Source organism: Plenodomus lingam, assembly GCF_022343315.1.
Source record: "Plenodomus lingam strain CAN1 chromosome Unknown contig_18, whole genome shotgun sequence".
Taxonomy (NCBI): Eukaryota; Fungi; Ascomycota; class Dothideomycetes; order Pleosporales; family Leptosphaeriaceae; genus Plenodomus; species Plenodomus lingam.
In genome coordinates this window covers 498,152-524,481 of record NW_027093935.1, presented here as the reverse complement: position 1 = coordinate 524,481, position 26,330 = coordinate 498,152, and the positions used below count along the sequence as shown (strand labels likewise).

The window sequence follows — 26,330 nt, the reverse complement described above, 5'->3', positions numbered from 1 at the left end:
CGGCGGTATGCGAATCAAGTTGAAACATTCGCAACATCGTTTCTAGCACCGGCGCGAAGGCCGGGCAACGTGTGAAGTGTGTATACCGTGACACTGCAACAATACAATTATAAACTTAAAGAATAACTAGCTTGCAGTAGCTACATTATCCTTCAATAGTTCATGTGCTTTCCTACCGAGAAATCTATTTACATGGGCAAATTTGAAGTTTTTGTGGTGTTGTGCTCTCTTGACTTGGTCTGAATTTCGCGACGGCACTAGAGGCCATGTAATATGCCATAGTATATATCGTACTAGTGCATGCTTCCCCTTTCTAATGATCTCAAGATGAGATTTGTTCTGTTGAGCGGTGATTTCACAGTTCTACTACAACCGTCAAATGAACTTGTTCTCCTGAGCACTGCATCTATCGGCTCCTTTCAATGGCCCAGCCTCACCGACGTTCAGGCACGAGCCTTAGCTATCTCGAAGAAGATGGAGCCATCGTAAACGCCCTGTATGTCTTGTTTTCGGAGCCTTCCATCCTGAGGCCAAAGTAAGATGTACAGTGCGACCCCTAAGTTGTGTGAGTATCGGTCAGCATGTTTCATACATGTGTTGGAAACAAGTGATCTTACATTCTAGACCTCCAGCAAACCAACCGAAAAAGTCGTTCGCACAGCATTGGCCTCTCCACACTTTATACATAGTGCGCAAAGTAAGATAATCTTTGCCTTCAGCGTACTTGCGGAAGATGGCCTCAAATCGATTCAGGTCCAGTTCTGCATCCAGGTCGTAAGCACCAGTCGTACTTCCGTGTCTGCAACAGTCGATCTTGTCTAGGTTGATAGCGAACATCGGGTGTGGTATCCAGCTTGTCTGCGTGCTATAAGAGGAACACATACACATGGTGACAGCTGCCCATATGCATAGAGCGATATTGAAGCCAAGTCTTCGAAAGCCGACGAAGATATCCCACGGATATATCACACCGTCCTGGTCAGCGTCCCAGAAGTCACAATGGCGTTGTAGAGCGCTACGCTTTGTGTTGGTGCTTTTTCGGTTGAGCACAGGTCTCGATGGACCTGTGACCTTTCTGGCATCTTCATCATGAAAGGAAACTGCAAATTCCGCGAGCTCGCTGCCACGTGTCTCCACTCTTGATGAATTGTCATAGTTGGGAGACTGCCTTCTCTCGCCAGAAGGGCAACAGATATCACCAACTCCTGCTATCCAGTCATATCCACAATGTTCATTGACAGCTTTGACTCCTTTCAACGCGGCAGATATCGGTACCGGCACCGGTAGTTTCGAGACCGAGGGCTCGCGTGAAGACAAGCCTTCATCCCTTGGGCGGCTCATTTCCGCGGGCCGCTTGAACTCCAATGATCGCGGGAACGCGCTGCGGGACTGCACAAGAGATGGCATCTTGTTATCGACATTGGAAGATAGTAAACAGAGGTATGTATACTACACATGAATGAGTTCGGTACCTTCAAGGTACCTTCCATGTTGCGTGCCGCACAGAGCACATGCCTATTACCATGTCTGACGTAGGCTTGGCATTGCTCCCAGGAATCAGATCTATATACCAGCAAACACAAAAGACTGGCCGATTGCCATCTGAAGATTGAATGTCGTTGTGTTCGTATAGCTCTTTATGCTAGTAGAGTCAAGAATATATGCAATGTGGAAACAAGACCGAACTCGATCCAACCATGAGTGGCCATGGCACATGACTTATACTACACACCAACCCAATAAACCTATAGAACAACTGAAAGTTGGTTTAAGGGCAAAAATAGATTCTCGAAGAAAGTGAAATGCAGCTGCAAGAGAGGCGACCATGGCTGGTATATTAATAGGTGTTGCTGAAGCGAGAATAGCAACCCCGCGATCAAGTCCTCTCAGCCACTACTTGCACCTTCATTCAGCCCTAGATAGGCTCTATACGTGGCATCGAGCCATTATCTAATAGTACACTATACCGTGGAATAGTGATGTAGCCTCTGTGACCACTAAGAATACGCTCAAGGCGTACATGTCTGGGCATTCTCGCCTCCGTGAGCTCCTAGCGGACCCGAAACTCGAGGGTGATGACAGACAATGAATAGTGCCGATATTCATTTTGACAAGGTAAACGTAGTGCTGTAGCTGGATCTACGCACGAATGTTGTAATAGCAGGTAGCACTATTTCAGCTAAGCTCAAGGGTCGAGATACGGGTAAGTCACTACAGTCGAATAAATCTACAGTAGGTCTTCATGATCCTGTTCCTCCTCCTCCTCTTCATCCCAATCAAGCTTCATAAGAAGACGATCGATACCCCCCACTCTAAGAGGTTCAAAATCTCCTTCTTCAACGGCCACATTAGTCAGCAGTCCAGGTGCCGAAGTTCCAATGCGTTCGCTGTCAATTTCTCGTAGTCGCTCAACAAGTGCTTTGAGATCACTGTCCAATCTTTTCCTGGCACGATCCAGTTCTAATTTGACTCTCTTCTCCTCGTTCTTGTAGTTTTGAGCATAGTCTTCTACTCCGTCATCCTCCTCGAGATCAAGATTTTCTTGTATACTGGTTAGGCGGCTGACATAAGCTACGAGCTCGTCTACATGCGTGCACATCAACCGTAATGCCTTTGTGAAGGTAGTATCGGTGAGGAGTAGGTAGTAAGCCATCGCAGACAGGAAGCGGCGATGTGCAGTGGCAACAGCCTCCGGGTCATGTTGTTGGCGTTCACTCTTCGTCGTACCTGTGGCTGATGTCGAGTTAATGCTGAGGGGTGCAAGTTGGCCTTCTATCGAAGTGACATCTTGTGGTCCAATGACCCAAGATAAGAAGTGTTGGAAAGATTGTTGTACGACCGCTCCTTGAAAGTATGCTTCACTCTCGGCTAGGAAGAATATGGCTGCTGCGCACGTTGCCCAGACTCGACGCATTTCTCTCGTTCGCAACGCCGCCCTCTCACGTCTTCGCCGCAAGATTTTCTTTCCACGCGCCGAGTTGCTATATTGGTACCCCGGAGGACAAGGGTGATCCCGACGGATGGAACTGTGGCGCCACAGCGATGCCAGATGCAGATGAGCACGACGAACGGCAAGTAGTGATGAGTTTATTGCCGAGTACAGATCTATGTCCGCTTTTGTGATGAAGAGATCCAGAGGTGAGCGTATGTCCATTGTGAGAGTAGTCGGTACAGAGAACAATAATTCGTTGAATGATAGGGCCGCAAGTTGTGGTAACGAAGAATCAGTATCTTTCGCACGGCCTGGCGTACCAGGGCGAATGCTAGACGAGCTGTAGGCGGTGAGATGTAGACATTGCATAGCAATGTCCAGAACATCGTCGGTGTGATCGTCTTCGCCCGAGAGAGTAGAAAGATGTGATAACGAGCGCGCTAGCACCTGGTTGATCTCGGCTTCCTTGAGCAGTACCCCTTTGACGGACTGTGTGGGCTTCGTCGCTGAAGGCCCACGATGTCGGGAAGCTATCTTATCGTCTGCCTCAGCAATCAAGATCATAGCGAATTCGCCTCTGCCAATTAGGAAGAACTGGTGTAAGACTGACAGAGTCTCGACAATCTTCTCACGCGGTAGTAGATGCTGTAAAAGGTTCCTTGACAGTGAGAGTCGGATGTTAGCAACGACTTCCGACAGTGTCGCCGAGCTAATCGGTGTAGTCACTTGCGAGAGCTGTTGTATATGTTCTGATAAGAGATCAAGCTCAGACGTCTTCTTGGAAACATCTATCTGCTTGACGGCGGCGGGTAACATTCGTATCTGGTCGAGCGATTTGCCGATGAACAATATAGATGACGCAGTCTGTCTCGTAACGAACTTGGGTAGCAGCTTGTTTTGCACCACGAACGTATGCTCCTCGAGATCGTCGTCTCCTTGTTGGACAAAAAAATCAGAACTGCCAAAGGATGGTAGACGACCGTAGAGCAGCCATGTGGACAATTGCCGAAGCCATGAAGCTTCTGCGATCTTTCCCAGATATTGCGCAGCTTCTTCAATATCCGGATACCCAGTCTGAGCCTCGCTCCGTAGCTTGTCGATGATAGCAGCACCAGATGCGACATTGCCGCCCCTATTTTCGGTTTTCGATGGTGCATCGGACGGCAACATGAAGTTGCTAATGTCCCATAGCCAATTCATCGTCCTCGTCCATTCAGAGAACTCGCTGACGATACCAGCAAGCGGTACAATATTATACGCGCCTACAGTGGATGCATCTTGTTTGAGTATTCGACTTTCCACCTCCAGAACTTTGCGCTGAAAATTACCAAGTTGATGGGACTCTATCGAAGTTGCTACAGCGCGACAGACAATGGAAGGATGAGTGGACGCGATTCGGGTGACATGATCGCGCGTCTTGCGGTGCAAACGAGACAAGTGGCCGATAGAGGACAAGAGCACTGCCTCTGGAGGCGAGAGCAGCTGTGTAGCGGTCGAAGTCACGTGTCTGGATCCTACATTGGCATCGAAGAGCGCGGATGGGTGTCCGGAGAGAGAGAGGAGGATTTCGTGGAGCATGATTTAGAGGACAGGGAGGGAGCGGCTGCGCGCCGTGAATTCCTTCTTCGCGCCGACAACCTCTGAATAGAAACAATCAACAGGCTCAGAAGCTCAAAGCGACAACACATGGAGTGGTTGTAACGCGCCATATGCACCAAGGAGGAGCACGCATCGGTTGTTGACCAAGGTACTTACGGCGGGCGGAAGATCGACACTGGGCAAGTCGCGCGAGTCGCGCTAAAGTGTTCTAGCGCGTCTGTGAGGCGCATGGGGGTCCGACTTCTGTCTCCCTTTACATTGACGTCGTCTCACTCTCCAAGTGTACATGCACATTCAAGACCCCCAGTCACGACAACATGTCACAGTCTCGCAATAACTTTTGGTCTCCACTTGGTTCTGCGGTGGCAGTCATGGTTCGATGCTCGTGTGCTCTTGACCAACCAAGAAGAGGGAATTGTCACTTTGGAATTTGGATTTAGGGGGCATGTGCCCTAGCATGCTTTGTCCAATGATGCACACTGTGTCCAAGAAGGGGTCAAGAAAGATTATCGTGAAAGTGCAGCCTCACGGATGAAACGTAGTAAGTCGTTCCACCACTAGGCACAGGTGTTTGATGTGTAACTGCAAGAACACTACTATCCGCAACCCCGATTTCAACACCAAGACTTGAACCGTCAACTCCTTTCCGGCAGATTCAACCTGTCCTTTCTATTGTCCTCACTTCCCGCAGACTTGGTTGCTGTCATGGACCCATTTGGCCTTTTCGCTGACTTCATCGAAGAACTGAGTCAAACGAATGCCGTCGAACAATCTCGACCTACCGTTCCAGTTGGCGAACAAGATCCACTCGCCAGCGGATTGGCCTTGTCGACACGCACTTCAGAGAAAGGTGATTGTGCCATACAATTGATCAACCCCGTCAACGAAAACATTCAAGCTTCTCATACTCAGCATTCTTCCACTGTGGCACCATCACCAAACACCCACACACCAATGTACATGAATCCCTCCTCGACTACTCGAACATGGCTGGACATGGACCCGATAAGCCATGGAACATCTGACATCACATTCGATTCTGGATTCACCACTCTATCACAGTATCAGAATAGTACCATCCAACAGGACCCAATGACATTTACTTATCATCCAGCCTTGGACAATTTACACCAGCATTACCATAGCGGCCAAACGCCTCCATGGACTGCGTACCAGTCATTTGCATACATGCCCCCTGATCTGCACTATCTGCAAGATCACGGCCAACCACTCACCCAGTCACACCAGCCAAACCAGTTCTCAGGACACTTACCCGACGCTTCAGAACTAGTGTACGATTATCAGTGCCAGGACCCTTTATGTAATTGCCAATACTTCCATCCGCCAATTCCCTACGCGACGAACAACGAGACAGCCATGAGATTCAAAGACGAATGGACTACGCACGGACCCTTGTATCAATCCAGACCAACAGAAAGGCATTGACACCGCCCCCGCACAAAAACAAAAACCCACTCAACCCTCCCCCAGAATTCCTATCACCGTCACTCTCCAGCTCCCGCACCACCAACCCCCACACTCCCTGACTTCGTCTCCCCAACCTCTACCCCCCGCGCCTTCGCCACCAACCCATCCAACCAGTCCCCATGCCCAAGCACCATGACATTCGGCCTCTTGGCCCCAAACACCGCAAACCCTTCCCCTCTCTGACTCTCCTGCGTAAGCACCCTCACCCGCTGACCCTCCAAATCCTCCACCAACCACGCATGTTACACTTCCTCCCCCCCTCCCTCGGCCCTTGCACTCCACGCCAGACGCCCCGCCGCGCCGTTGGCAACCGGTGGCTCCGCCTCCTCGACTCTGCAGGCGAGAGGCGCGAACTCAAAGGTGGAGAAGGAAAAGGTGTTGTGCAGGTGCAGGAAGGGACTGGAAGTTGGGGGGACAATGGCGGAGCAGTTTTGGTAGTAGGTCGGCCATTGGGTGATGTTGGCGAGGAGGGCCCAGATTTGGGACGAGGTGATGTCTTTGACGATGCGTTCGTTTGAGACGAAGTTGTCGGTTGTGCCGGGGAGGAAGTGCGTGGGCTAGAGGATGGCGGAATGTGTGGCCATTTCTTTTACGTTGTCGTTCTTACTTTTTTTTTTCTTACTTGTCAAGATGTGGGAGTTGCTAAAATTGTGATGAACTTGGTTGACTTGGGTTGATGAGATTGACGTGTCAAATTTGAGAAGTCTTCAGTCGCAGTCTTCGCTCTCTATCATGTTAGCACACGTGTGACGCTTACATATTGTAGAGCTACCTTCATTTAGCACATTCTTCATGACGTCACAATCACAGCTGTTGAGCACCAGCACGCAGATATTGAAGTTTTGGATTGATTATTGGCAATGCAGGATGATCAATGTCCATCTTGAATACTGGGCATGCAAGTATACCACATTCCCATCGTTTCAGGACCATCATCTTGCTTTCCATTTGCCACTGCCGAGGAAAGACACCAAGTACAGACATTGTTCGCTAGCTAGATATTGCACCCAAAGCAACACAGGCGCCGGAGGTCGCAAGAAAGAGACCCGCAAGCTAAAAGGAGAAAAGAGGAGTACACTGTCTCCCATGCAAGGCAATCCATGTGACCCACTCATAGCGTTGTGGTTCAAAGGTTGCAAGATAAACGGCTGTGAGAAAGAAGAGAAGAGAAATGACATGTTGTGATGTCCATGAAGACATGTTTGCCAGCCAATCAGTCTCGAAAGTGCTGGTCAAGCATTATCTTGCGTGTATGACAAGCAAAGTGGCCATCTTAAAGTAAGTTGCATATGTGACATCCTGCAAGCGAATGCGATAGCGAAGAACTCCGTCGTATAGCACGAGTTCGGGCAATCTGAAAGATGACCGGAATGCTGAGATAGACATGAGATGGACTCAACGCATTCAATGAGCAGCAGCAGCACGCCTAGCCCAAGTGGTTTGCTGGGGTGCCGGGTTCGAACGACCGTTGTTAGACCAAGTGTTGGTGGGAGCGGAACGAGAGGAACTGCCGGGGCGATCTGCCTGACCTGAAGGTTTACGGGGACGCTCCTTGGAACCGTTGGCTGCCGATCCGTTCGGTCCGCCTGTCTGCTTTGGCTTGAACTGGCCACCAGTCTTCGGACCACGGCGTCTACGCGGCATGGATTTCGTAATAGGTTGATGCATGCCGGGCAGATGGACAGGAACGTCAACCTTCTGAGCGCTCTTGTCCAGATCAAAAGCCTCAAGACGGCGAATGGTGAATGGGTTCTCCTGTTTTTTGAACCGAGGAGGCAAATCGTCCTTTGGGGCACTAACAGCTGGTTCCGCGGCTGCGAGATGAGCAGTCTTGGGAAGCTTCACGGTCGGTAATGAGCCAAATTCGCGATCTTCAAAGAGCGCTTCGGTACCCTTGCGGGTCTCCGGATCACTACCCTGATCTGTAGCAAACAAGCTGTTTTGTGGTACGTGAGGCAAGGACACAGTCGCCGGACCAGGAGCACCACGAACTTCCAAGGATGCTTTACTATGAGCAGTAGGGGCGAGCGCACCTGGGGTCGAGGATACCGCAGATGGGGCACGAGCTGTGGGCCCTACCGTCGCCGGAGCGCCCGGCTTCTCGAGGAGCTTGTTAAACCGAGCTTGCCATTCCGGGTTCATGGCCAATGGCCTAGAGCCTATGGACTGTTGTCCTCGCAAAGGCATGGTAACTGAGCCCTCGGATGTAACAGACCCAGTTGCGCATGGGGGTAGACGAACGACTGGCGAAGGCTTCGGCAGCTTTACTTGTGGACGACCAAAATCTCCAGAGAAGACAGGATGGGCCGAGGTCTCGGGAGGCGGTGGTGGCGAATCTGCTTTCATCGACGCTGTTGTTGCCGCTGGAGTCATGGGCTCAATCGGGCGAGGAAAGAAGCGAGAGGCGCGAGGTCCAGCAGGCTGTTGGAGTGATGTGCCTTGGCCTAGAGTCTGAGACGGAGATCCCTCGAGGAGAGGCTTTGGTGTAGCATCGTCCTTCTTGGTAATCGCGTCTGGAAGAACAACATTGGGAGCAACCTTGCTGTGAAGCGTAGTCTGCGCCTGACCACGTTGGTCCTTGTACGTCTCCCGGATCTCAGGACGGAATTCACCAAGACGCTCACGGTCCTGTTGAGCCTTCATTGCAACCTTGCGATCATCATTCGCAATGTCTGCTTCGAAGTTACCCCAACCCTTGGCCAGAGGCGGCGCAATGGGTCCGGGCTTCGATGGCATTGCCTGTGCAGGTCGGGATTTCGGTTGAGTGTACATCGCCTGTGAAGGCATCTGCTTTGAGCCATGCGAAGCCGACGCCTGTGAGGAAGCCAAGCTGGCTCCGATCGGAGCGATAGGTGTGGACGATTGCGCGGGAAGCTGCTGTTGGCCAGGTCGAGCCTGACCTCGATTGTAGCCAGGGTCGACGAAGGTACCGTTGCCGAGAGCTCGCTCCCTCGTGGGGGGTGGGCCCCAGACCTGCGATGTCCAGCCTCGAGATTGCGGCGTAGTGGCGGGAGTCCAAGTAGTTTGTGATGCCTGCGGCTTGGGTCCTGCTGGGACAGCGCGATCCAGGTTTCTGGACTGATCACCAGCCGGTTGTCTAGGCTTGTCCTTGTCCGGTTCGCGAGGGAACGAGTCAACAGACTGCGGGGCAGGCTGATTCAATGCATGCGACGATGCCTGCGCTTGAACCTCTGTTTGGGTCTTCACGGGCAAAGAGCCTTGCGCCTGCTCAGCTGGCTTCACAGTCTTTGCAGGTTCGGTCTGGGGTGACGCCTTCTTGACCGTGTGAGGCTGGTGGACCTTCATCATGCCGTACTGCGCAACCTCACCATCCGCAGTGGGAACAGGCGGCTTGGGCGGCGACTGGACCGCGGCGGGCACAGCCTTTTCTTTCTGAGGCGACTGCTCTGCAGGCCGTGAAGGTGACTGCTCTTTGGTCTTGGACTTTGAGTCGGCAGGAGGACCCAGGGCGGCGAGTTTCTTGGCAATGCGCTCCTTCCTCTCAGCCTCAGCCTTCTTCTCAGCTTCTTGCTCCTGCTGCTTCTTCAGGCGCGCACGCTCAATCTTGTCTGCCATTAAGCGCTTTTGTACTTCTACAGGATCTTCAGGAGGAGGTGCTTGTAGTGCGGTGAGAGTGGAATGGTCACGGTGGGTGGAGGAGGTGACGGAGCTATAAGGTGAGGCTGGGTGGGCGTTTGCAGTGTTTGGTGAGACCGCCTGTGCAAACGGCGGCTGTCTAGCTGCTCCTGCCTCTGCAAAGTCGGAGCCGTTCATCTGTGAACCCCGTCGTTCGGCACCCATGGGCCCGTTGGGCATGTCTGGGCCACGGCGATCGATTGACATGCGGCGCATGTTTCCTGCACTGACATTTGACGAGTTTCTCCTGCGTCCCCAGGTGGGCGCGTCTCCATTCGCTCTCGAGGTTTGGAAAGCTGCAGAAGGCTCTGCGGGACCACCCTGCGATGGCCTCTGCAACACAGAAGGCTGCTGTCGGAAACCAGCATCACGGGCGGACGGTCGACGCATATCGTTGACGGGCTCATAACGACCATTGTGTGAATTGTACAGTTCCGGTGCGTTGCCGCGCTCATCACGCCAGGTGCGGTTGAAGTCGTCTGGAGCTATTTCTTGCGCAGGCTGCTGCCTCGAGTCTTGACTGTAAGACTCGCGTTGTGGGTAGCGAGGCGCCTGCTGGGGTGCGGGAGGATTGATTGGGATAGGTGAGACCTTCTCGACTGGAGGCAGTGTTGCCCACGGCGACTTCTTCTCTGTAGCGGATGGCTTCGCCACTAGAGTAGGCTTTTCCGGCTGTCCCTTCAGCACAAGGCTGGTCTTGCCTGTGGTCGGCTGCGCATGTGCTCCTGGTTTCAAAATGGTCTTGCTACCACCCGTGACACTGGCTTTTGGAGTGTTCGTCGGTGCAGCTGGTGCAGCTGGTGCAGGCTCGGGCGCAGCGACTGGCGGCTCGGGCTTGAGGATCGTCTTGGGTTCCTCTGCTGCTGGAGGCTGGCTCTCAGCCGCAGTGACTGATGATTTCGTCCCATCCATCCATTGGACTGTGTCTGGAGCCCAATCATCCTCATCGTCATCAATATCAGCCCACTTTGCCTCTTTCCCTCCCTCATCCGTCTGCAGACGTGTCGCCAGGTGGATACCATACTGCTGCTTCAGTTCTTCGTCGGTATACTGCTTTGGTGGCGGTGGGGGAACTGGCTGGTTCTTATTCCAGACCTTGCTTGCGTCTGGGCCAGAGGCTGCACCGTTCACTTTGCCCGGCGTTCGTGGGGTGTTGCTGGTACCCAGTTTGGCAACAAGGCGGGGTTTGGGCGTAAGCACAGATGAAGTGCTAGTCTGCGCCGCCGGGGCTACTTTGTCACCAGGTCGTGCGGTTGGCGCCGAGACGACCGATTTGGCGAGGAAGTTCTTCGTGACAGATACCGACTTGAAGGTCGAGGGCTTCTTCACCGTAGAGCTGCTTCGAACATGACCTGGTTCCCGTTTTGACTGGTCGACGCTACCGGGCCGGCTGATATCCGTGTCGGAGCCACCGCTCGCATCGGCAACGGCCAGCGACTCGGATGCTAAATGATCACTCGAGTCGCCATTGACGAGAGGCACGGCCTTGACGGGGGGTGCGGCATCGTGGCTGTCTTGTTCCTGATTCTGATTTTTCTCGAGGCAGTCAGTTTCCATTGGTCCCAAGGGCTCGTCGTCACCTCCACTTACTGCCAAGGTATCTTGACCCTGCTTGCCGGTCATGCGTGCACCATCAGCGGATGAGGCTTCTGGCTTGTTCGCATTCGCTGCAGCTGAGGACTGTTGTGGAGAGTCGTGCTTCGAAGTGGTGGGGGCCGAAGGCAGCTCGCCATTGACGGCGGGGGTGCTGGTAGTTGACGCAGAGTCGTCGATGGGCGCCGAACGGCCCACCGACTGTGCTTCCTTTACCACATCGTTGGCAACCTGCTCTGCCATAACAGTTTCGGGAACTGTGGTGGCGCAAGACTCCAAGTCAGACTCGTGCTCTGAATCAATGAAAGTGTCTAGCGTGCGCGGCGACGACTCGTGAGAGGCGAACCCGTCGTCAGAGTGCTGGTGGGCATGGAGTTGGTGGTGGTCCAGCTCGGCCTCCGCCATTCTTGCGACGCTGGGGCTGGGAAAGTAGAGAGATATTCACCTGGTGTCAGATACTACTAACCGCCACGGGTGGCCAGTGGTGGGCGCTTCCGCAGAGTCGCCGTCTGCGAGTTCCTGTTGCGACGCGGCGAGAGCGGAGGTGGTCGGCTTGGTGAGGCAGGCGCAGAGGAGCGGGGGGGTGGTGGAGGATGAAGATGGGCGCGCGTGCAGAGATGCGGTGTGGTCGCGCTGCAGCTGATATCACCGAACGGCGTGGAGCTTCGTCCGGAAAGGTCGTCGAGGGTCGTTTGGGGCGGAGGGGAGGGTTGCGCTTGGGATGGGTTTATAGGAGGTGGTGTATACGTGCAGGTGTCCTAGTGAGGCGCTGAGTCTTGGCGTGACCGCGACCGTCCTTGTATGAGTCTGAGGGTTGTGGGCACGTCACACGACGCGGGCCAGCTCACCAGTCAAGCACGCACGGTGAAACTGGGAGTGAAGATGGCAATACGATACTAATCACATGATAGGAAGAGCTGCTTGCGGGCCTTTCGATGGGTGAATGGTACTGCTGCGTAAAGAGGTCCCGTTGCAGTCACACAATATCAGAACACAGAAGGTGAAGGAGCATCTTTCGATACGAGTTGATGATGAACGAATGGAACATGCTTGAGACATCTTGATTGAGAAACTACATTCTATACATTTACACGTTCCACACCTAGTCACTCGTGGTCAAGCATCCGCGGAGAGCACCCGGCTAGTGTGCGTTGTTCTTGTGGTGGCCTGGGAGAGAATGAGTCAAAGTGTCTCGAGCTGTGATGACGAAACTTACGCAGATGGAAGTAGTAGTTCTGTGCGTAGCCAAGCGCGATGAAGAAGCCAATGACGTGCACGAGGGCTGTCGTGAGTTAGTCGAAAAGATTCCACACGTCCCAGTCCTCCAGACAGAACAAGTCGAAATGAAGACACGCTTGAGGACCACGTACGCTTTGCCGATGGGTTCTTGCCCATGTACTTCTTCTGGTAACGTCCGAGAAGACCCTTGGCCGCAGGCTCGGGAGCTGCGCCGCGGGGGAGTTTCTCGTAGAAGCTCACCACCTTTTGCATGCGGACCGCATTGGGAGAAGATCCAATCGCCTGGTCTTGTGTCAGCCGCATTCCAACTTATACAAACCATGGTGGCGCATGTGATCAAGTGTTGAAGGCCATGGGCGATTTTGAAGTGGGCCAAGAATCGAGCTTTTTGACATGCGATGCGATGCGATGCGGGACAGAGCGGGCAGTTCGGTCTGCATACTGGAGAATTCTTACATTGGGAGAAGCGATCTGATAGCAGTTGTTAGTCCAATGCGCTGTGCAGACGGCGGGCATAGAAGTATATACCTTGGGGGGGATGAGGGTCGAGAGACCGCGCTTTTGCATGAAGCTCATCTTGACGGCTGGCGCTCAATTAGCATCAATTGCCGTCGGCAGCGGGACATGTGCGACTCGGCGGGCGTACCTAGACGGGCAAGACAATGGGGGGTGGAGATGAAGGTGGGTTACGGTCAGTGGTGGTGGAGGGAGAAAGGTGCGAAACGGCTTCTCCCGGCGTTGCGCCAAGCCACGCAGCTACACCTCGTCGACATCGCGGAGAGACGGGCGCCCGCAATCCACCTCGACAACGCGACAATGTCTGCCCTGCCCCGAACCATTGGCCCGAGACTGCTCGCCCCCGCCCTGCGGCCCTCGACGGCGAGGGTCATGGCCCCAGCCTACCGCTCGTATGCGACCAAAGAGCCTGGGACCAAGACGAACCCCAGCGATGCGCCCGAAGCGCCAGTCAACAGCGCCTCGACGCAAATCCGCGAAGAGAGTGCCGCAGCGGGCATGAGCCACAAGCCAGACTACGACGCTGTCATCGATTACCGAACCTCGTGCGTTGTTGTCCCAGAGGTTGCGTCATAGAATCCATCTAACACCACCAGCAACTTCTCCCCCATCCCCAAGCGGGTCATGGACGGGAGTGAGCCTGGCGGCAGTGTTCCTGCAGCCGTTCTTTCTGGCGCCCCCACCGATCTCCAGGCCCGTCAAGTGCGGTAAGTTGGAGTCCACTGGCATGTCCCAGCTGGCTCACCAAATATACTGACAAAGCAAAGCATCTACAAACCCACAAAGACGGCCACACAGTCTGGCAACTGGAACTCTTCACACTGGCTAATGGACTGGGATGTCCTGCCGAAGGGTCACCGATGGGAGAACCAGCTGATGGGCTGGCAATCCTCGGCTGACTTTATGAACGGTCACCGCATACAGTTCAAGACCAAGGAGGATGCCATCAACTTTGCCAACAAGCAGGGCTACGAATACTTTGTTCAGGAGCCAAATGAGCGCAAGTTCCGCCCCAAGGCATATGCTAACCTGTTCACCTACAAGCCCAAGAAGCTGAAGATCATTTACACAAAGTAAGAAAGGGGCTAGGCCAAATGGAATCATTGTCTTGTATATACTGCTTCAACTGCATTTTCTGCTTGCTGTCAAAGTTTCTCTTTTGTCAATGTGATGTCCTCATCCTAGTGCACGAGACCGCACCTCCCCACTGACCTTCGTCACATGCAAAGTTCTTAAGCTTGCAGTGACATGACGTTTGCCATTTGGCTATCTGAGATGATACTTCAGGGACAGACGCCACACCTCCGATCACAGTAGACTTTGCAACCAATCATGCCGGCGCGCAGATGCGAGACGTGGAAGCCAATGGCTCCTTTCATATCCTGAAAGTATACACATGATACGCTCCTTCCTCGTCTACGAGTATATAGACCTCCAACGCAAAATATACACATTATACGCTCCTTCCTCCAACGCAAGTACACACACTTCCCTCCTTCCTCCACAAATACCCAGAATAAACGCTCCTTCCTCCAACGCAAGTACACAAACACCCGCTCCTTCCCTCCCCATCTCGTCTGTCCTGGCAACATCGCATAGAATCCCACATTCACCGCCGCACCATGCAGCTCAGTCCAGCCCTATACCTGCTTGTCCCGCTGCCAGCCTCTCCCCTTGCCTATCGTCATTTACTTCCCGCCCACTCTCACATCCACATGCACTATTTCACTCATCCGGCAAACCTCATACACACTTCACTTCCTGTCGGCAGCAACAAAGCCCCTCCACACCCGCAACATATCCAACGCCGCCGCACCTCCCTCGCACAACTGCAAAAAATTGGTACATTTATCCACTACGCCACAGCAAGCCCTTGCCGTGCGCAAGAATGGGTCGCGGAGGCTACGACACCACAGACGCAGCCGCGTACAAATCGTCTGCGGCGGCAGATGTAATACGCGAGCACAACGCACAACGCGCCAGAGCAGAGGTATGTACGCACAGGTTGAATAGTACTTGGGACAGTGTGCTAAGAGTCTGTGTCAAGGCGGAGGCAGCGGAGGAGATGAGGAGGGATGAGTTGGCGAAGCTGATTCGTTCGAAGAAGAGTAGGGGGATAAGGGTGAGTGAGATTGTAGGGTTTGTTTGGTGGTTGGTAAAAGTGTATTATGTATGTGGGGGTTTTTGATATTAACTGCTATGTACAGGATGCCCAGAAGGTGGCCAAGGCCAAGACCAAGGAGGGCGGGGAGAAGGATGGGTCTGGAGGGACTGGGGAGGGCAGTGCGGCTTAGACAAGCCTTGAGCAGTGTGGTTCGTCCGCCGTGTGGTATCGTCGTGTTGTTCGCCTCTGGATAATAAGGCGATGAATGTAATGATTGTAACAACATAAGCGTGCAAGAGGGTCCATCGTAAGAAGTCGTGACAAGGCAGAGTACTCTTTTCTAGTTGTGCAAAACGTCCTGGTCCATGAAACAAGGCTGAAAGACATTCGTCAAGTCGTCGTCATCCAAGCCAGCGCCCAACTTCATCCCATCAAGTTGACGGCTTCCGCCCGTCTAGCCGCACCCGTCACCCTCCTGCGCTTGACGACGAAGCGCGATCGACTCACGGCACGAATAGCATTTCTGGTCGACTGGAAGAACTTGGCGGCCATCTTCGCATTCCCAGACTCATTCGGGTGCTCGCCATCCGTAGTGTCGGTGAGGACGTTGAAGCCCTCATAGTTGTCGACGAGATAGACGGGCGAGGCCGAGGTAGCCATTTTATGCGTGTACGTGGCAATGGCGGCATTGAGGTCCTTGATGCCCTGAACGGCGGCGGCAGGGAAGCGAGCAGGGTCCAGGGGCAGGAGGTTGGAGAAGACGATTTGCATGTTTGGATTGTTGGCACGCATCTGCGCGATGAGAATGTCGTAGGCGGCGAGGATGTCGGCCACGGGCTTTCTGGCGATGAGGACATCGTTGGTGCCGAGGAGCATGAGGATGACGTCAGGTTTGGCGGCGGCGAGCCATGTGGGAAGGTTTCCATTCTTTGCAAAGTCCGTAGCGAGGGCGCCAGGGAGGCCTTGGTGGTTTTGGTCAATGTTTACGCCCGCGCAGTTGCTGGTTTGGGAGCCGACAAAGTCGAAGTTGTTGACGCTGATGGCGCGGAGCGAGGTTTGGAGATTGGCGCGCCAGCAATGCTGGAAGGGGGGGGAAAGAGTTAGTCATGGTGGTTGAGTGGGTGGGTTAGAAAGGGCGAGGACGTACTGAGGCAATTGAAGCCCCGAATGGCATAACGTTGACGACTCTTGGTGCCGCGGAGGCGAGGCTGAGAAGCCCGAAGAGGGCGAGGGAACTGAACTTGACCATGTCGTGTCTCGAGTCACTGAAGTCGTTTATTGAAAAATCGGCTTCAAGTGAGGATTCAGATGGCAGCGGCGAGGCTGGGTGACTGATGAGTGACCGACTAGCTTGAGCAGTAAATCGGTACACGAAGTGGTTGGAAGCTATGTATACGGTATGGCGAGCAGTAGCGCAAGGGAATGGAGGGAGTGATGGCACCCGGCAGTGTACCAAATGCTTGTTGGACCAAGCTTTACAGACGTCTGGAAATGTGACTGTAATTCAGACCTGCAAGAATGATGCGGAAACTGCTGTCAAGTATGGTACCGATCAATCACCGAGGCGACTATCAAATGCTCATATACTTCTCTTGCCCATGAAGACCCATTCGCGCTAAGCAATCCAGACAAGGCACATGGATTGGGCATTTCCCTATCAGTCCAAATCCTCTGTCCACCGCAGGGTACCATGGTCCAGTGCGAGCGGCTCGTATGTCGGCGATAAAGAGCCGACGGCAAGTAGGTCATCGTGGAAAAAAGGCTTGTCTTTATAGCGTCGATATGAGTGTCCACTGGCCAGGACGCACTTTGATCCAGAGCCATCTCAGCGCCAGCGCCTTTCACCATTTGAATATCGTCGAGATGAACTAGTAGCCGGGCCGATTAGCTGAGTGACTGAACCAATCACAAGCGATGTCCAGGTGGGGGAACGGGAGCAGCCGTCATTCCCAGGCTCTGGATTAGTCAGGAGAGAAGGGTCTAAAAAACGACTACAGTATAGTCTACTTACAGTGGCCAATTTATAGGACGGTAGTTTCGTTGGTGGGACAATCTTTGGCACGTGTCGACGACTGGAACGTGCTACTGTTATGAACGGCATTCCCGCGTTACACTCCGTTCGACCATTGTGTCTGTGGTTGCACGCAGAGTATCACTGCTCTATGCTCTATAGACGCACTGTACTCTGGCTATACAGTAACACTCCTTGACACAATAAGCCCGAGCAGCTCATGAGCAAGTGCTGACACAAATATCGATCGACAATGGGCCGAAAAGGGTAGTGTACCTTACGGAACAATGGATTGGACAAGTTCCGGATGATTTGGGCTCCGGGGATCATGCACCGGTACCGTAAATTCTCCTTTTGCTGTACACACCTGCCTCCATACCGGTAGCCCGCTCTCGGAAGAGCTACAAAACTCTATCCCCAGCTCGTCGGCGTCGGCGGCGGGTGTGAGTTGGCCATTGTCAAGTGGCATCGCGCCCAGTCTTGCTCAGCCGTTCATGGCAGATCTTGAGTCTCGAACCTCATGGGAGGGCGAACCAGGCATAGCGTAGCCCAGCTGGGTAGGGTGAGGGGAGCAACAAAGGAAAGGCGTGGGCTGAATTTAGCTCAAGGTTCGCTGCGCAAAGCTTGGCTGGCCATATCCGGACCTCTCCCGGCACATCTCCGCGTCCACCCAATAGCCTTCAGACCGCGTTTGCGCCGCACCTGCTCGAAATGATGTTTGTCGTGTGTGTGTGTGTGTGTGTGTGTGTGTGTGTGTGTGTATGATAAATGAATCCACAGTAAGCCATAATTTCCCGTTTGCTATATTCAGACCCCCCTATTCCCATACACCAGCCTGGAAACACGTCGATACTTCCGCAGGCTTCCGCATCCAGCAATCACAACGACAACAACACGAGCAATGGCAAATCTATACATCACGCCCACGGCTCCCTTCTCTCCTACCCCACACTGTAAAATATCCCGACATGCATGTACTTGGCGTAGGGGTAGGTACCCATGTTGCCTACAGGTTCCAAGCCTCCAAGGCGTCAATCACCCCTCCCCAAGCGATCCACGTCACCCCATCGCACATGATCCTCAGCCCAGCCAGCCCTACACCTCCACACCTCCACCGTTCCAGAAGATCGCGCCAGAACGGTGGACGCCGAAGACAGTATTGTACTAGGTGTGTGTATGTGTGTGTGTGCATGTGTGGATCAACTGTTTTCCCCCCCCGCGCCGCCTACCTAACATGCGCGACCCACCACCACTCCTAGCAGCCCGAGAATCTAATCACCTTGCACCAGCGTCCGTAAACAAAAAACGAGACCCTGATAAACTTGAATCGCCGAGCCAAGGCCCCTCCCCCCCACCTACTATGGTATCAGGCAAAAGTGCTCCCCTGTGGGGCGCCTGAGCCACCCCTGTATCCAACTATACTAGATTGGGGTGATACAGTAATATATTCATTTCTCGAAGTTTCTTAATACTTAGTGTGCCCACCTTGGGCTTTAATCACTGCCTGGCAGCGAGCCCTTATACTATTTACTAGTAATTAGAGCTAATTAGGTGTAATTAAGTCCTAGGCTGCGCGCACAATCTCTTGTAGTCATTTGTATAAGGGCTGTTGCCCTATAGGTAGGTCTAGATAGTAGAATTCAATCCAATCTTTTATTAGTTCAGTGCTTTTAGGTTGGTGTAGATAGTGGTGTAACTGGTGTTTAAGACATAGTAGATAGTAGTGATAGATAGTAGTGATAGATAGTGGTGATAGATAGTGGTGATAGATAGTAGTGATAGATAGTGGTGATAGAGGTGGTGGTAGAGGTGGTGGTAGAGGTGGCGGTAGGGGTAGCAATAGGGGTTAAGGACTAAGAGATAGAAACATCAAGAAACTTAGGGGTGCATTAATTACTATACAAATTACTATAGATTTGCATGAAAAGTATTAGAATACAGAGTTTCTAATCTCCGTGAGCACGGTCCTGCTTACCCCCTACAAGTAGACCCACGGTGAGCACTTTTACCTACCACCATAGTAAGCTGCAGCAAGCTCCGTTTGTGCATTGCGTGCTGCGCTATTTTTTGTTGTCGTTGCATGCATGTGCATGTTGTTGACACGTGATAAGAGAGAAAAATAGGTGTAGTTACTTATCATAGGTAGATACACTGTCTCTAGCGTCACAGAATAAATGAGAAATAAGCTGACAGTGAGATATCTCTAACGACCAACTAGCAACACTGGAACAATGCAAACTGCATTAATGTAGCTGTGGAATCCCAAGCCCTTGCCGTACATCTATACTTTACTCTTCTACAATTACAGCCTTGCACCGAGTCAAGTCTTGGTAGTAGTGTTGGGCCAAGTTAAAGTTCGTACACTGAGGCCCGCCATGTGGTTTCTTGTTTATTCCGCGACGCCCCGTACTTCCTAGGGAGACGGAGGCGTGTTGGAATGTCTGCATGTGTATTGTGCTGGAAAGTCCAGACGTAAATTCCGTTGTTCAATCATTCTTGTCCTTGTCTTTGTCTGTACATCACTTTTCCAATTTCCCAAACATCCCACCAGCACAGCCGCATTCCCACCACCCAAACCGCCACATCCTCAACTCACGTTCCGCGAAATCGAGCGTCAAGCTTCGCGAGGTGCAAGGGATGGCCTAAACCCAGTAGCGTGGGTGTAGACGTGTGCCAATAAGCGGGAGAGTAGTCTTCCTTCCTTCGACTGGGACTTTTTTTTCGTTGTGCAACTGCGTTCTCGAATCGGTACAAAGCCCGGCTTATCTGGATGCATTGTATCATGGAATGTATTTCAGATTGCAACATGTCGGATTACATGCTTCACTTTTGATTTCTAATACACCATCTAGCAGATCTTTTCAATGCGGCATTTTGTTCAAACACAGCTGATGCTACAGAGGCTATATTCGAAGTTTGCCGTTGCTACTGTTACATAGCAAGCCAACCTTTGTGACGGAGAGATACATCCGCCATTGCCGTTCCTATTGTTGTAGCTTCTTCAGAGGGTAATTTCTTGTGACTTCGAGCCCTTGGTGCTCGAGGCAAATGAGCACCACTTGCAAGGAGACGCATAATGTCCTCATTGGCACCTAGTTCTCGCTGACAAGACGCGACTTCGTCATTAGCACCGTCTGTACTGTCAAGTCCATAAGCATCAAAGTCGATCCCACTCTCATCATACAAGGCTTCCGAGACAAGTCGGTTGTTTTGCGCGTCCACTATATCCTCATCAGATTGTCTATACTGCGAGGCTGGGATGACGGCGATACCGTCGAGTGGGTCAGAAGTCTGTTGATCGGTATTTTCGAGCTGATTCTCTTTGTCATCGTGTTCAAATTCCAGAGGAAGCGTCACAAGTGCCTCTTTTGCGACCTCGTCTTCCGCCTGCTCCGTCCAAATGTCAAAGGACTGGCCCCGTATGAACGGCCAGGAATCTCGATCGTGGTGGAAAGATCGGGCACCGGGAAACGGCTTCCAGACATCGAGTGACCTCTTACGACGTATGCTGTGCAGGGGAGGCGTAGAGACCGATGGCGTAGGTGATGTCAATCTTTCACATGTGTCTGTCAATGGTTAGTATACTGGCCGAGCTTGTGGTTACCATGCCAGCCAAGCAGGGGTGTCCAAAGGGGCAGACGGGATGAGAGACGCATACATACAATCTGTCTGCAGATCATGTGTTGGACTCATATGCGTGATTACATTGATGCTGTCTCCGCCCGTGGTAAGATCCTCCTCCTCCCCGAAGGCAGTCCCCCCCAAGTCACTCGAGTTCATGATTTGCTTGGAGCGGTTCCTCCTAGTATCCTGTTCCATCGGCTCACTAGCGTCTGAAATACTTTCTTTCGGATTCGTTCTTCTTCGCTTGGAAGATGATGCTGCCACTTCCTCCTCATCAAAACTCAATAGCTCAAGTGCCTCATCCTGAGGATGCACGCTCATGTCATATACCTTTTTCTCGCCAGGCACTCTGCGAGAAGACCGCCGAATGGGCAGTGACGATGATCGGGATCTTTCTCGAAGACGCCTCTTGCCTTTCTTGGCGTGCTGGTGCTGAGTCACCCCCTTTTGGGCGCCGTCTTCTTCAACACTATCATCACTTGAACGCTGGGTATCTTTATCGATAGACACCGGGAAACAATCGATCGAGTCATCAGAACTCGGTAACTGCTCTCCCTGAGCTAAACGGCGTTTGGCTGCCTGCGACGGTCTCATACAATCGTCCATGGGATGATACTTGAGATCATAAGCTAGATTTTTTCCCCTAGATCCACGCTTTCGTAACGAGTAGAACAATTTCGGCACTGAAGATGGAGGCAGAGAATCTAACTTTGTGACATAAACGTCAGTGTACCCACTTGACATGAATTTGCATTGACTGCAAGGAGATGGAGCGAGTCAGAGTACCAACACTTACAGTCTCATTGCTTTCAGACACAACCTCTACGTCAATCACAGCTTTACTGAAGCCTTGAATTTCATTCTCCTCGTCTTGCCGGTGTGCTTCCATCTCACGCGCCATACCGTCATCTCCCTACAGTAATCAGCCAACGCTCCAATCTTCAAACCCATACATATCGATTACAGCGCCACCTGCAGCCCCCCGTCCATCATCTCCGAACGGATAAGCGCTCACGGTAGCAGATGAGGCGGATAACGAGGGAGAATTCGCCATTATATCGCGTGAAGACTGATGTGGGAATTTGAAACTGACGAAGCAACGAGCTCAAAGGAATCACTCCATATCTCAACGACGAGGAATTGGTATCAAGGAAGAAGCTTGACGCGTACAATGCGGTTTAATTCTGCAACGCTGCTATCGTGGGGAAGGCACGCGGTACAGGCCGCTCTTGCTTCCAACACGCACTCACATGACTTGCTGGCGGGTGAGGGAAGGAACGGGACTGCTCATGGTGAACAGCATCAGAGAACTGATTCGCGATGTACAAGTGCCGGCAATGCGTGAGCTATCGCAAGAAACATTACCAAAAAGGGTGGGTTGTGATTGTTGTCAGCAAGTACCTTTGGATGCAAGAAATAGTATTAAAAAGGGTGGGTTGTGATTGTTGTTAGCAAGTACCTTTAGATGCAAGAAATATTACTAAAAAGGGTAGGTTATAATTATTATTAGCAAGTACCTTTAGATGCAAGAAACATTACCAAAAAGGGTGGGTTGTGATTGTTGTCAGCAAGTACCTTTGGATGCAAAAAGTAGTCAGGCACGGTATCACACAACACACCAGTCAATACGAGCAAGCGCCCACCGTCATTAACAAAGACAACGAGGTTGTATATTGTCCCAGTATGCTCAGTCTCCAGAACCACAGCAATAAAGTAATATTTTTCAAGTTTCAAAGATTCGCAAGGAGATGATGATGTTCGCTCAAGGCAGCCGTGCAGCAAGACGGATACAAGGACAATGGACTCCCTCAATCGCTACAAAATGCACAAAGTGAGCGACAAGTGTCATGTCAAAATAGTTCAACCAGCCTTATTGCTTGATCGTGACATGGATTCGATACGCCAATGAATGGGGACAGAGGAAACGCTAAAAGGCAAATCAAACAAGATGGGATGGGGCATGGCATGACTATGCTCGGGCATGCATCCGCGATGTCAGCCGAACGGGAGGCATTACAAAGTCGACGTCGTCGTCGTCGTCATCAGCATCATCGACCTCCATGTCGACAATCTTGGGCTCTTGTGCTGTGGGCGTCATGCCTGCTAGCAGCGGTACCTTTGGCTGGGGCTCCGTCACCAGCGTCGGCAACGAGGGCTGTGGGTAATGGTCGTTGGGTGGTGTTTCGAGCGAGGCGATCGATGTGTCGGAGGTTTCGTGTTGTTGGAGTTCTGGGGTGTCGTGAGACTTTTGTGCATTGCACTTGACCACTTCTGTTTCAGCAGTGTGTAGTACATCGCCGAAGTGTTTGCGAACTTGGGCCAATTCTTTTCGACAGTCCCCTTCCCTTAGGGTGAGATGTGCTGCCTTCTCGCAGAGCTCTTGTGCCTGTTCCAGTCTCTTGTCTGTTGTTTCAAAGAGGGCGATGGGAGTGTTTGTGCCATTGGCGACACCCAGCCGGCCACTTGTCCTTGCAGCCGCCCGGGCACGCATCGACGACATGCGTGGCCGATAGCTAGACCTGGATACGAGTTCCTCCTCTTCGCTGTGGCCAACGTTGTCGTCTTCGTCCTCGCTCGAGCCGGTCAGGGCCGCCAATTCGTTCATCTTGGCCTCCATCCGGGCCTTGCGGAGCAGGTTGCGGCCAACACCAATTGCGCGTACAAGCAGCTCGAGCGACTTCTGCATGTCTCCGTCGTAGCTAACGACCACCATTGTGCGTGGCCGATACCGCGAAGGGCCTGAGATGCGAGCGGATAGAACGGAGGCCGTCTTCCTCTTGCGGCTTCCAAGCGGGTCGGGGTGAGCGCCCGTTGTCGGCACAGCTTCCTCTGCAATGGCATCCATCTTCCCCGTTCGCATCGTCTCTACCGAATCCGACGTGCTCTTCGCAAAGGGCGACCGTGAGACTGCGATGTTTGTGACTTCCTCTTGCATGGCTGCGACCTTCTCCTCCACCCGAGCGATGTCTTGCAGCCATTGTGGGATGTTGTCCTGCAGAAATGTGAATGACTTGGCAATGTCCGACATGGTCGATGGATGTCGTTCCTGGGACCGGTGGGTGGAGAGGGAGGCGGTAACGCGATGCGGCGGTTGGCGGGAGCGGGAGCGGGCAGCAGCACCAATGCGCGCGCGCGGGGCAGGTCAAAGGGCAAATCGGCCAGCGAGCAATTGCAAAGCGAAGGGTCCAGAAGGAGAGAGTTGTGGTGTGCTGTCGAAGGTTCAGGCGTGGGGCGTGAGGCGTGAGGCGTGAGGCGTGAGGCGTGAGGCGAAGGTGGTAGACGGAAATGGTGTAAAGGGAGAGCGGATCTGATGGGGGGAGGGGGCACGAACGAGCCTCTTAAGGCGACGTTAGTACGCAAGTATGCTGTATTGTATGTATGTAGGTATGTATGAGCGGAGGCGGGCTGGCAGGCAGGGGCAAGGCAGACACTCTTGGACTCTTACTCTTGGAGTAGACTAGGGACTACTATTAGATGCGGCCGATGGACAGACACTGTGGTCTGCTCCTGATACGAAGGTGCGATTGCCAGTCTGCACTCCGTCTGGCTACCGACATATGCAAGCGGGACTACGGTTGTACAACAGGCCCACGGCATTCGCATTCGCATTGCATGGAAGAGGGGACGGGGGGAAGAGTAGGATCAAAGGAAATCCAGCATCCATCAGCGGTCGGGGGGAGAATGGAAGCACCAAGGGCGTGGTTCGAGAGAGACGGGGGCCTACTCTTGGCGCTGATCGAACAAGGCCGGGGGCGACTTTGATGACAAGACACGACCAAATGCCTCCTCATTCCCATTCTCATCTTACTACCCGGTATACTGGCCCAGGGCCTGCCTGGCACGGGCGTGGTTCTCGCGTGTGTCTCCTCGCTTGTCGCTGTTCTGATGCTCTCCACCCTCCTCCATGATCCATCCATCCATCCATCTGCATCCAGCTCCTCTCTGCACGCCGTGGAGAGAACACCACGCTACCAATGCAAATGCATCAAGGACGATCATCTTAGCTCAGCATAGCAGCTCCCTGCGCCTGACTTGGGGAGCGGGGCAAGGGGGGACCTGGATGCCTCGACTGTTCTTTACGTTGTCTCGATGCAGTATACACCTCGTTGGGAGATTGACACCAAGGCCCATTGATGTATGCATCCTCTCACCTCGTTGGGAGATTGACACCAAGGCCCATTGATGAATGCATCCTCTCACCTCGTTGGGAGATTGACACCAAGGCCCATTGATGAATGCATCCTCTCACCTCGTTGGGAGATTGACACCAAGGCCCATTGATGAATGCATCCTCTCACCTCGTTGGGAGATTGACACCAAGGCCCATTGATGAATGCATCCTCTCACCGCAGCCCGGTGATCCCACCAATTCCATCGATCCCCTCTCTAACCACGCCGCAATCCTGTCCCGTCATCTTCACCGCGCGCCTGGCCGTCTCTCGTTTGGCGGCTATTCTCCAATCAATAGTAAGCATACACGGCGTTGACTTGCCGTCGTCGTAGTGCGCGCCTCACCCGTTACAGACGGAGGGGGGAACAACACATGATCATGGCAGATTTGTTGAATCTGTATAGTGAGTAGTATACTGTGTTTGACAAATCCAAGAAATCGAGTACAAACCCCCCCCCTGGAGTATGTCGCAAACTTCATCAAGTAGTCGCTTGAGTGGAATGAGAACCACTCAACGAAGCATCCGGCCGGACACACTGCCTTTTGCACACCCTTCCCATACCACAACCTACTAGCATTCGTCCAACAACAACTCAACTACTCTAGAGTAGCAACTCAAGTACCCACCGGCTTCATCGGCACTTGCAACCTCTACACCTTGACTCCAAAACCACAACCTCTCCCTACCCTCTTCACCTCTAGCAACCAAGCACTCTGCAGCCACACCCGACCGATCCAGCCCCCCTGCTCGTAACCAAGCACTGACACGTCCACCGCTCCACAATGCCTCCAATTACCCGCCTGGGAACACACTCCCCCCCCAAAACCGTGTCAGACAATCCCAGCAGCAACACTGTCGTGCCCTCCGTCCAAAGCATACCGTTTTCCTATTCTGGAACCAAGTCCGCCTCGAGCAACGAGAGACAGGATAGGCAAAGCACCTAACCTACACACCACGAAACCTCGCCATTGTGTTTCAAAAGCATCAATCTACCTGCTACTCCACAATCGCATCCAATCTCTCTAGCTGTTTGCTTTCGCCGCGGCTGTGCGCGCATTGTATAAATTCATTTTCTTCACACTGTAGTTTGAACTATCAAATGCACGTTTTTTTTTTAATTGTTGGTGCTGCGCAGAATTTTACCGGATGCTGTTTGGTTGGCTTGCGCAGAGTAGGCCTGGGGACGACTCGCCGACCTGAACCAACTTATGGGGAGAGAAGGAGAGAGTGGAGTGGGAAAGGTTTGAACAGTGCACGCACAACGTCTAGCGAGCAGCTGCGCTGCAAGGTGTGAGCGCTGCGAGAAACGTGTCACACCATCCAGGTCTTTCCATGTCACAAAGAGTTTGTGGTAATCGGTCGACTTGATCAACGTTTTGTGACGTGTAGTACGTTTTGGGAATCCTTTTGCTTGCT

The 26,330-nt window shown here is 52.7% G+C and overlaps 11 protein-coding genes across 11 annotated transcripts; 4 read left to right on the top strand and 7 right to left on the bottom strand.

Annotated features, from left to right (window-relative positions):
- Positions 1-221: 221 nt before the first annotated feature.
- Positions 222-1,411, bottom strand: IAQ61_003622 (uncharacterized protein). The gene is made up of 2 exons (XM_003837127.2): positions 618-1,411; positions 222-556 (listed from the first exon to the last, which is right to left on the bottom strand). Exons 1-2 carry the CDS (start codon positions 1,405-1,407, stop codon positions 444-446), a joined length of 903 nt encoding a protein of 300 aa, XP_003837175.1. The 5' UTR covers positions 1,408-1,411; the 3' UTR covers positions 222-443.
- Positions 1,412-2,227: 816 nt separating this feature from the next.
- Positions 2,228-4,510, bottom strand: IAQ61_003621 (uncharacterized protein; the record flags this gene model as incomplete). Its single annotated transcript, XM_003837126.1, has 1 exon — positions 2,228-4,510. The coding sequence occupies one exon, from the start codon at positions 4,508-4,510 to the stop codon at positions 2,228-2,230; it is 2,283 nt and encodes a 760-aa protein (XP_003837174.1).
- A 726-nt stretch (positions 4,511-5,236) lies between these two features.
- Positions 5,237-5,977, top strand: IAQ61_003620 (uncharacterized protein; the record flags this gene model as incomplete). Its single annotated transcript, XM_003837125.1, has 1 exon — positions 5,237-5,977. One exon carries the CDS (start codon positions 5,237-5,239, stop codon positions 5,975-5,977), a length of 741 nt encoding a protein of 246 aa, XP_003837173.1.
- A 161-nt stretch (positions 5,978-6,138) lies between these two features.
- On the top strand, positions 6,139-6,537 carry IAQ61_003619 (uncharacterized protein; the record flags this gene model as incomplete). The annotated part of the gene is made up of 1 exon (XM_003837124.1): positions 6,139-6,537. The coding sequence occupies one exon, from the start codon at positions 6,139-6,141 to the stop codon at positions 6,535-6,537; it is 399 nt and encodes a 132-aa protein (XP_003837172.1).
- Positions 6,538-6,860: 323 nt separating this feature from the next.
- On the bottom strand, positions 6,861-11,989 carry IAQ61_003618 (uncharacterized protein). The gene is made up of 2 exons (XM_066096036.1): positions 11,246-11,989; positions 6,861-11,191 (listed from the first exon to the last, which is right to left on the bottom strand). Exons 1-2 carry the CDS (start codon positions 11,651-11,653, stop codon positions 7,424-7,426), a joined length of 4,176 nt encoding a protein of 1,391 aa, XP_065953912.1. The 5' UTR covers positions 11,654-11,989; the 3' UTR covers positions 6,861-7,423.
- A 119-nt stretch (positions 11,990-12,108) lies between these two features.
- Positions 12,109-13,183, bottom strand: IAQ61_003617 (uncharacterized protein). Its single transcript, XM_003837122.2, has 6 exons — positions 13,134-13,183; positions 13,016-13,071; positions 12,944-12,958; positions 12,619-12,769; positions 12,465-12,530; positions 12,109-12,415 (listed from the first exon to the last, which is right to left on the bottom strand). The coding sequence occupies exons 2-6, from the start codon at positions 13,061-13,063 to the stop codon at positions 12,390-12,392; spliced, it is 306 nt and encodes a 101-aa protein (XP_003837170.2). The 5' UTR covers positions 13,064-13,071; positions 13,134-13,183; the 3' UTR covers positions 12,109-12,389.
- A 120-nt stretch (positions 13,184-13,303) lies between these two features.
- NUO21 (NADH:ubiquinone oxidoreductase 21kD subunit) lies at positions 13,304-14,080 on the top strand (the record flags this gene model as incomplete). Its single annotated transcript, XM_003837121.1, has 3 exons — positions 13,304-13,548; positions 13,600-13,710; positions 13,771-14,080. The coding sequence occupies 3 exons, from the start codon at positions 13,304-13,306 to the stop codon at positions 14,078-14,080; spliced, it is 666 nt and encodes a 221-aa protein (XP_003837169.1).
- An 811-nt stretch (positions 14,081-14,891) lies between these two features.
- On the top strand, positions 14,892-15,297 carry IAQ61_003615 (uncharacterized protein; the record flags this gene model as incomplete). The annotated part of the gene is made up of 3 exons (XM_066096035.1): positions 14,892-14,993; positions 15,051-15,125; positions 15,211-15,297. The coding sequence occupies 3 exons, from the start codon at positions 14,892-14,894 to the stop codon at positions 15,295-15,297; spliced, it is 264 nt and encodes an 87-aa protein (XP_065953911.1).
- A 233-nt stretch (positions 15,298-15,530) lies between these two features.
- Positions 15,531-16,356, bottom strand: IAQ61_003614 (uncharacterized protein; the record flags this gene model as incomplete). The annotated part of the gene is made up of 2 exons (XM_003837119.1): positions 15,531-16,187; positions 16,255-16,356. 2 exons carry the CDS (start codon positions 16,354-16,356, stop codon positions 15,531-15,533), a joined length of 759 nt encoding a protein of 252 aa, XP_003837167.1.
- A 3,693-nt stretch (positions 16,357-20,049) lies between these two features.
- Positions 20,050-21,631, bottom strand: IAQ61_003613 (uncharacterized protein; the record flags this gene model as incomplete). Its single annotated transcript, XM_066096034.1, has 3 exons — positions 20,050-20,684; positions 20,781-21,450; positions 21,539-21,631. 3 exons carry the CDS (start codon positions 21,629-21,631, stop codon positions 20,050-20,052), a joined length of 1,398 nt encoding a protein of 465 aa, XP_065953910.1.
- A 1,080-nt stretch (positions 21,632-22,711) lies between these two features.
- Positions 22,712-23,770, bottom strand: IAQ61_003612 (uncharacterized protein; the record flags this gene model as incomplete). The annotated part of the gene is made up of 1 exon (XM_003837115.1): positions 22,712-23,770. One exon carries the CDS (start codon positions 23,768-23,770, stop codon positions 22,712-22,714), a length of 1,059 nt encoding a protein of 352 aa, XP_003837163.1.
- Between the last annotated feature and the right edge of the window lie 2,560 nt (positions 23,771-26,330).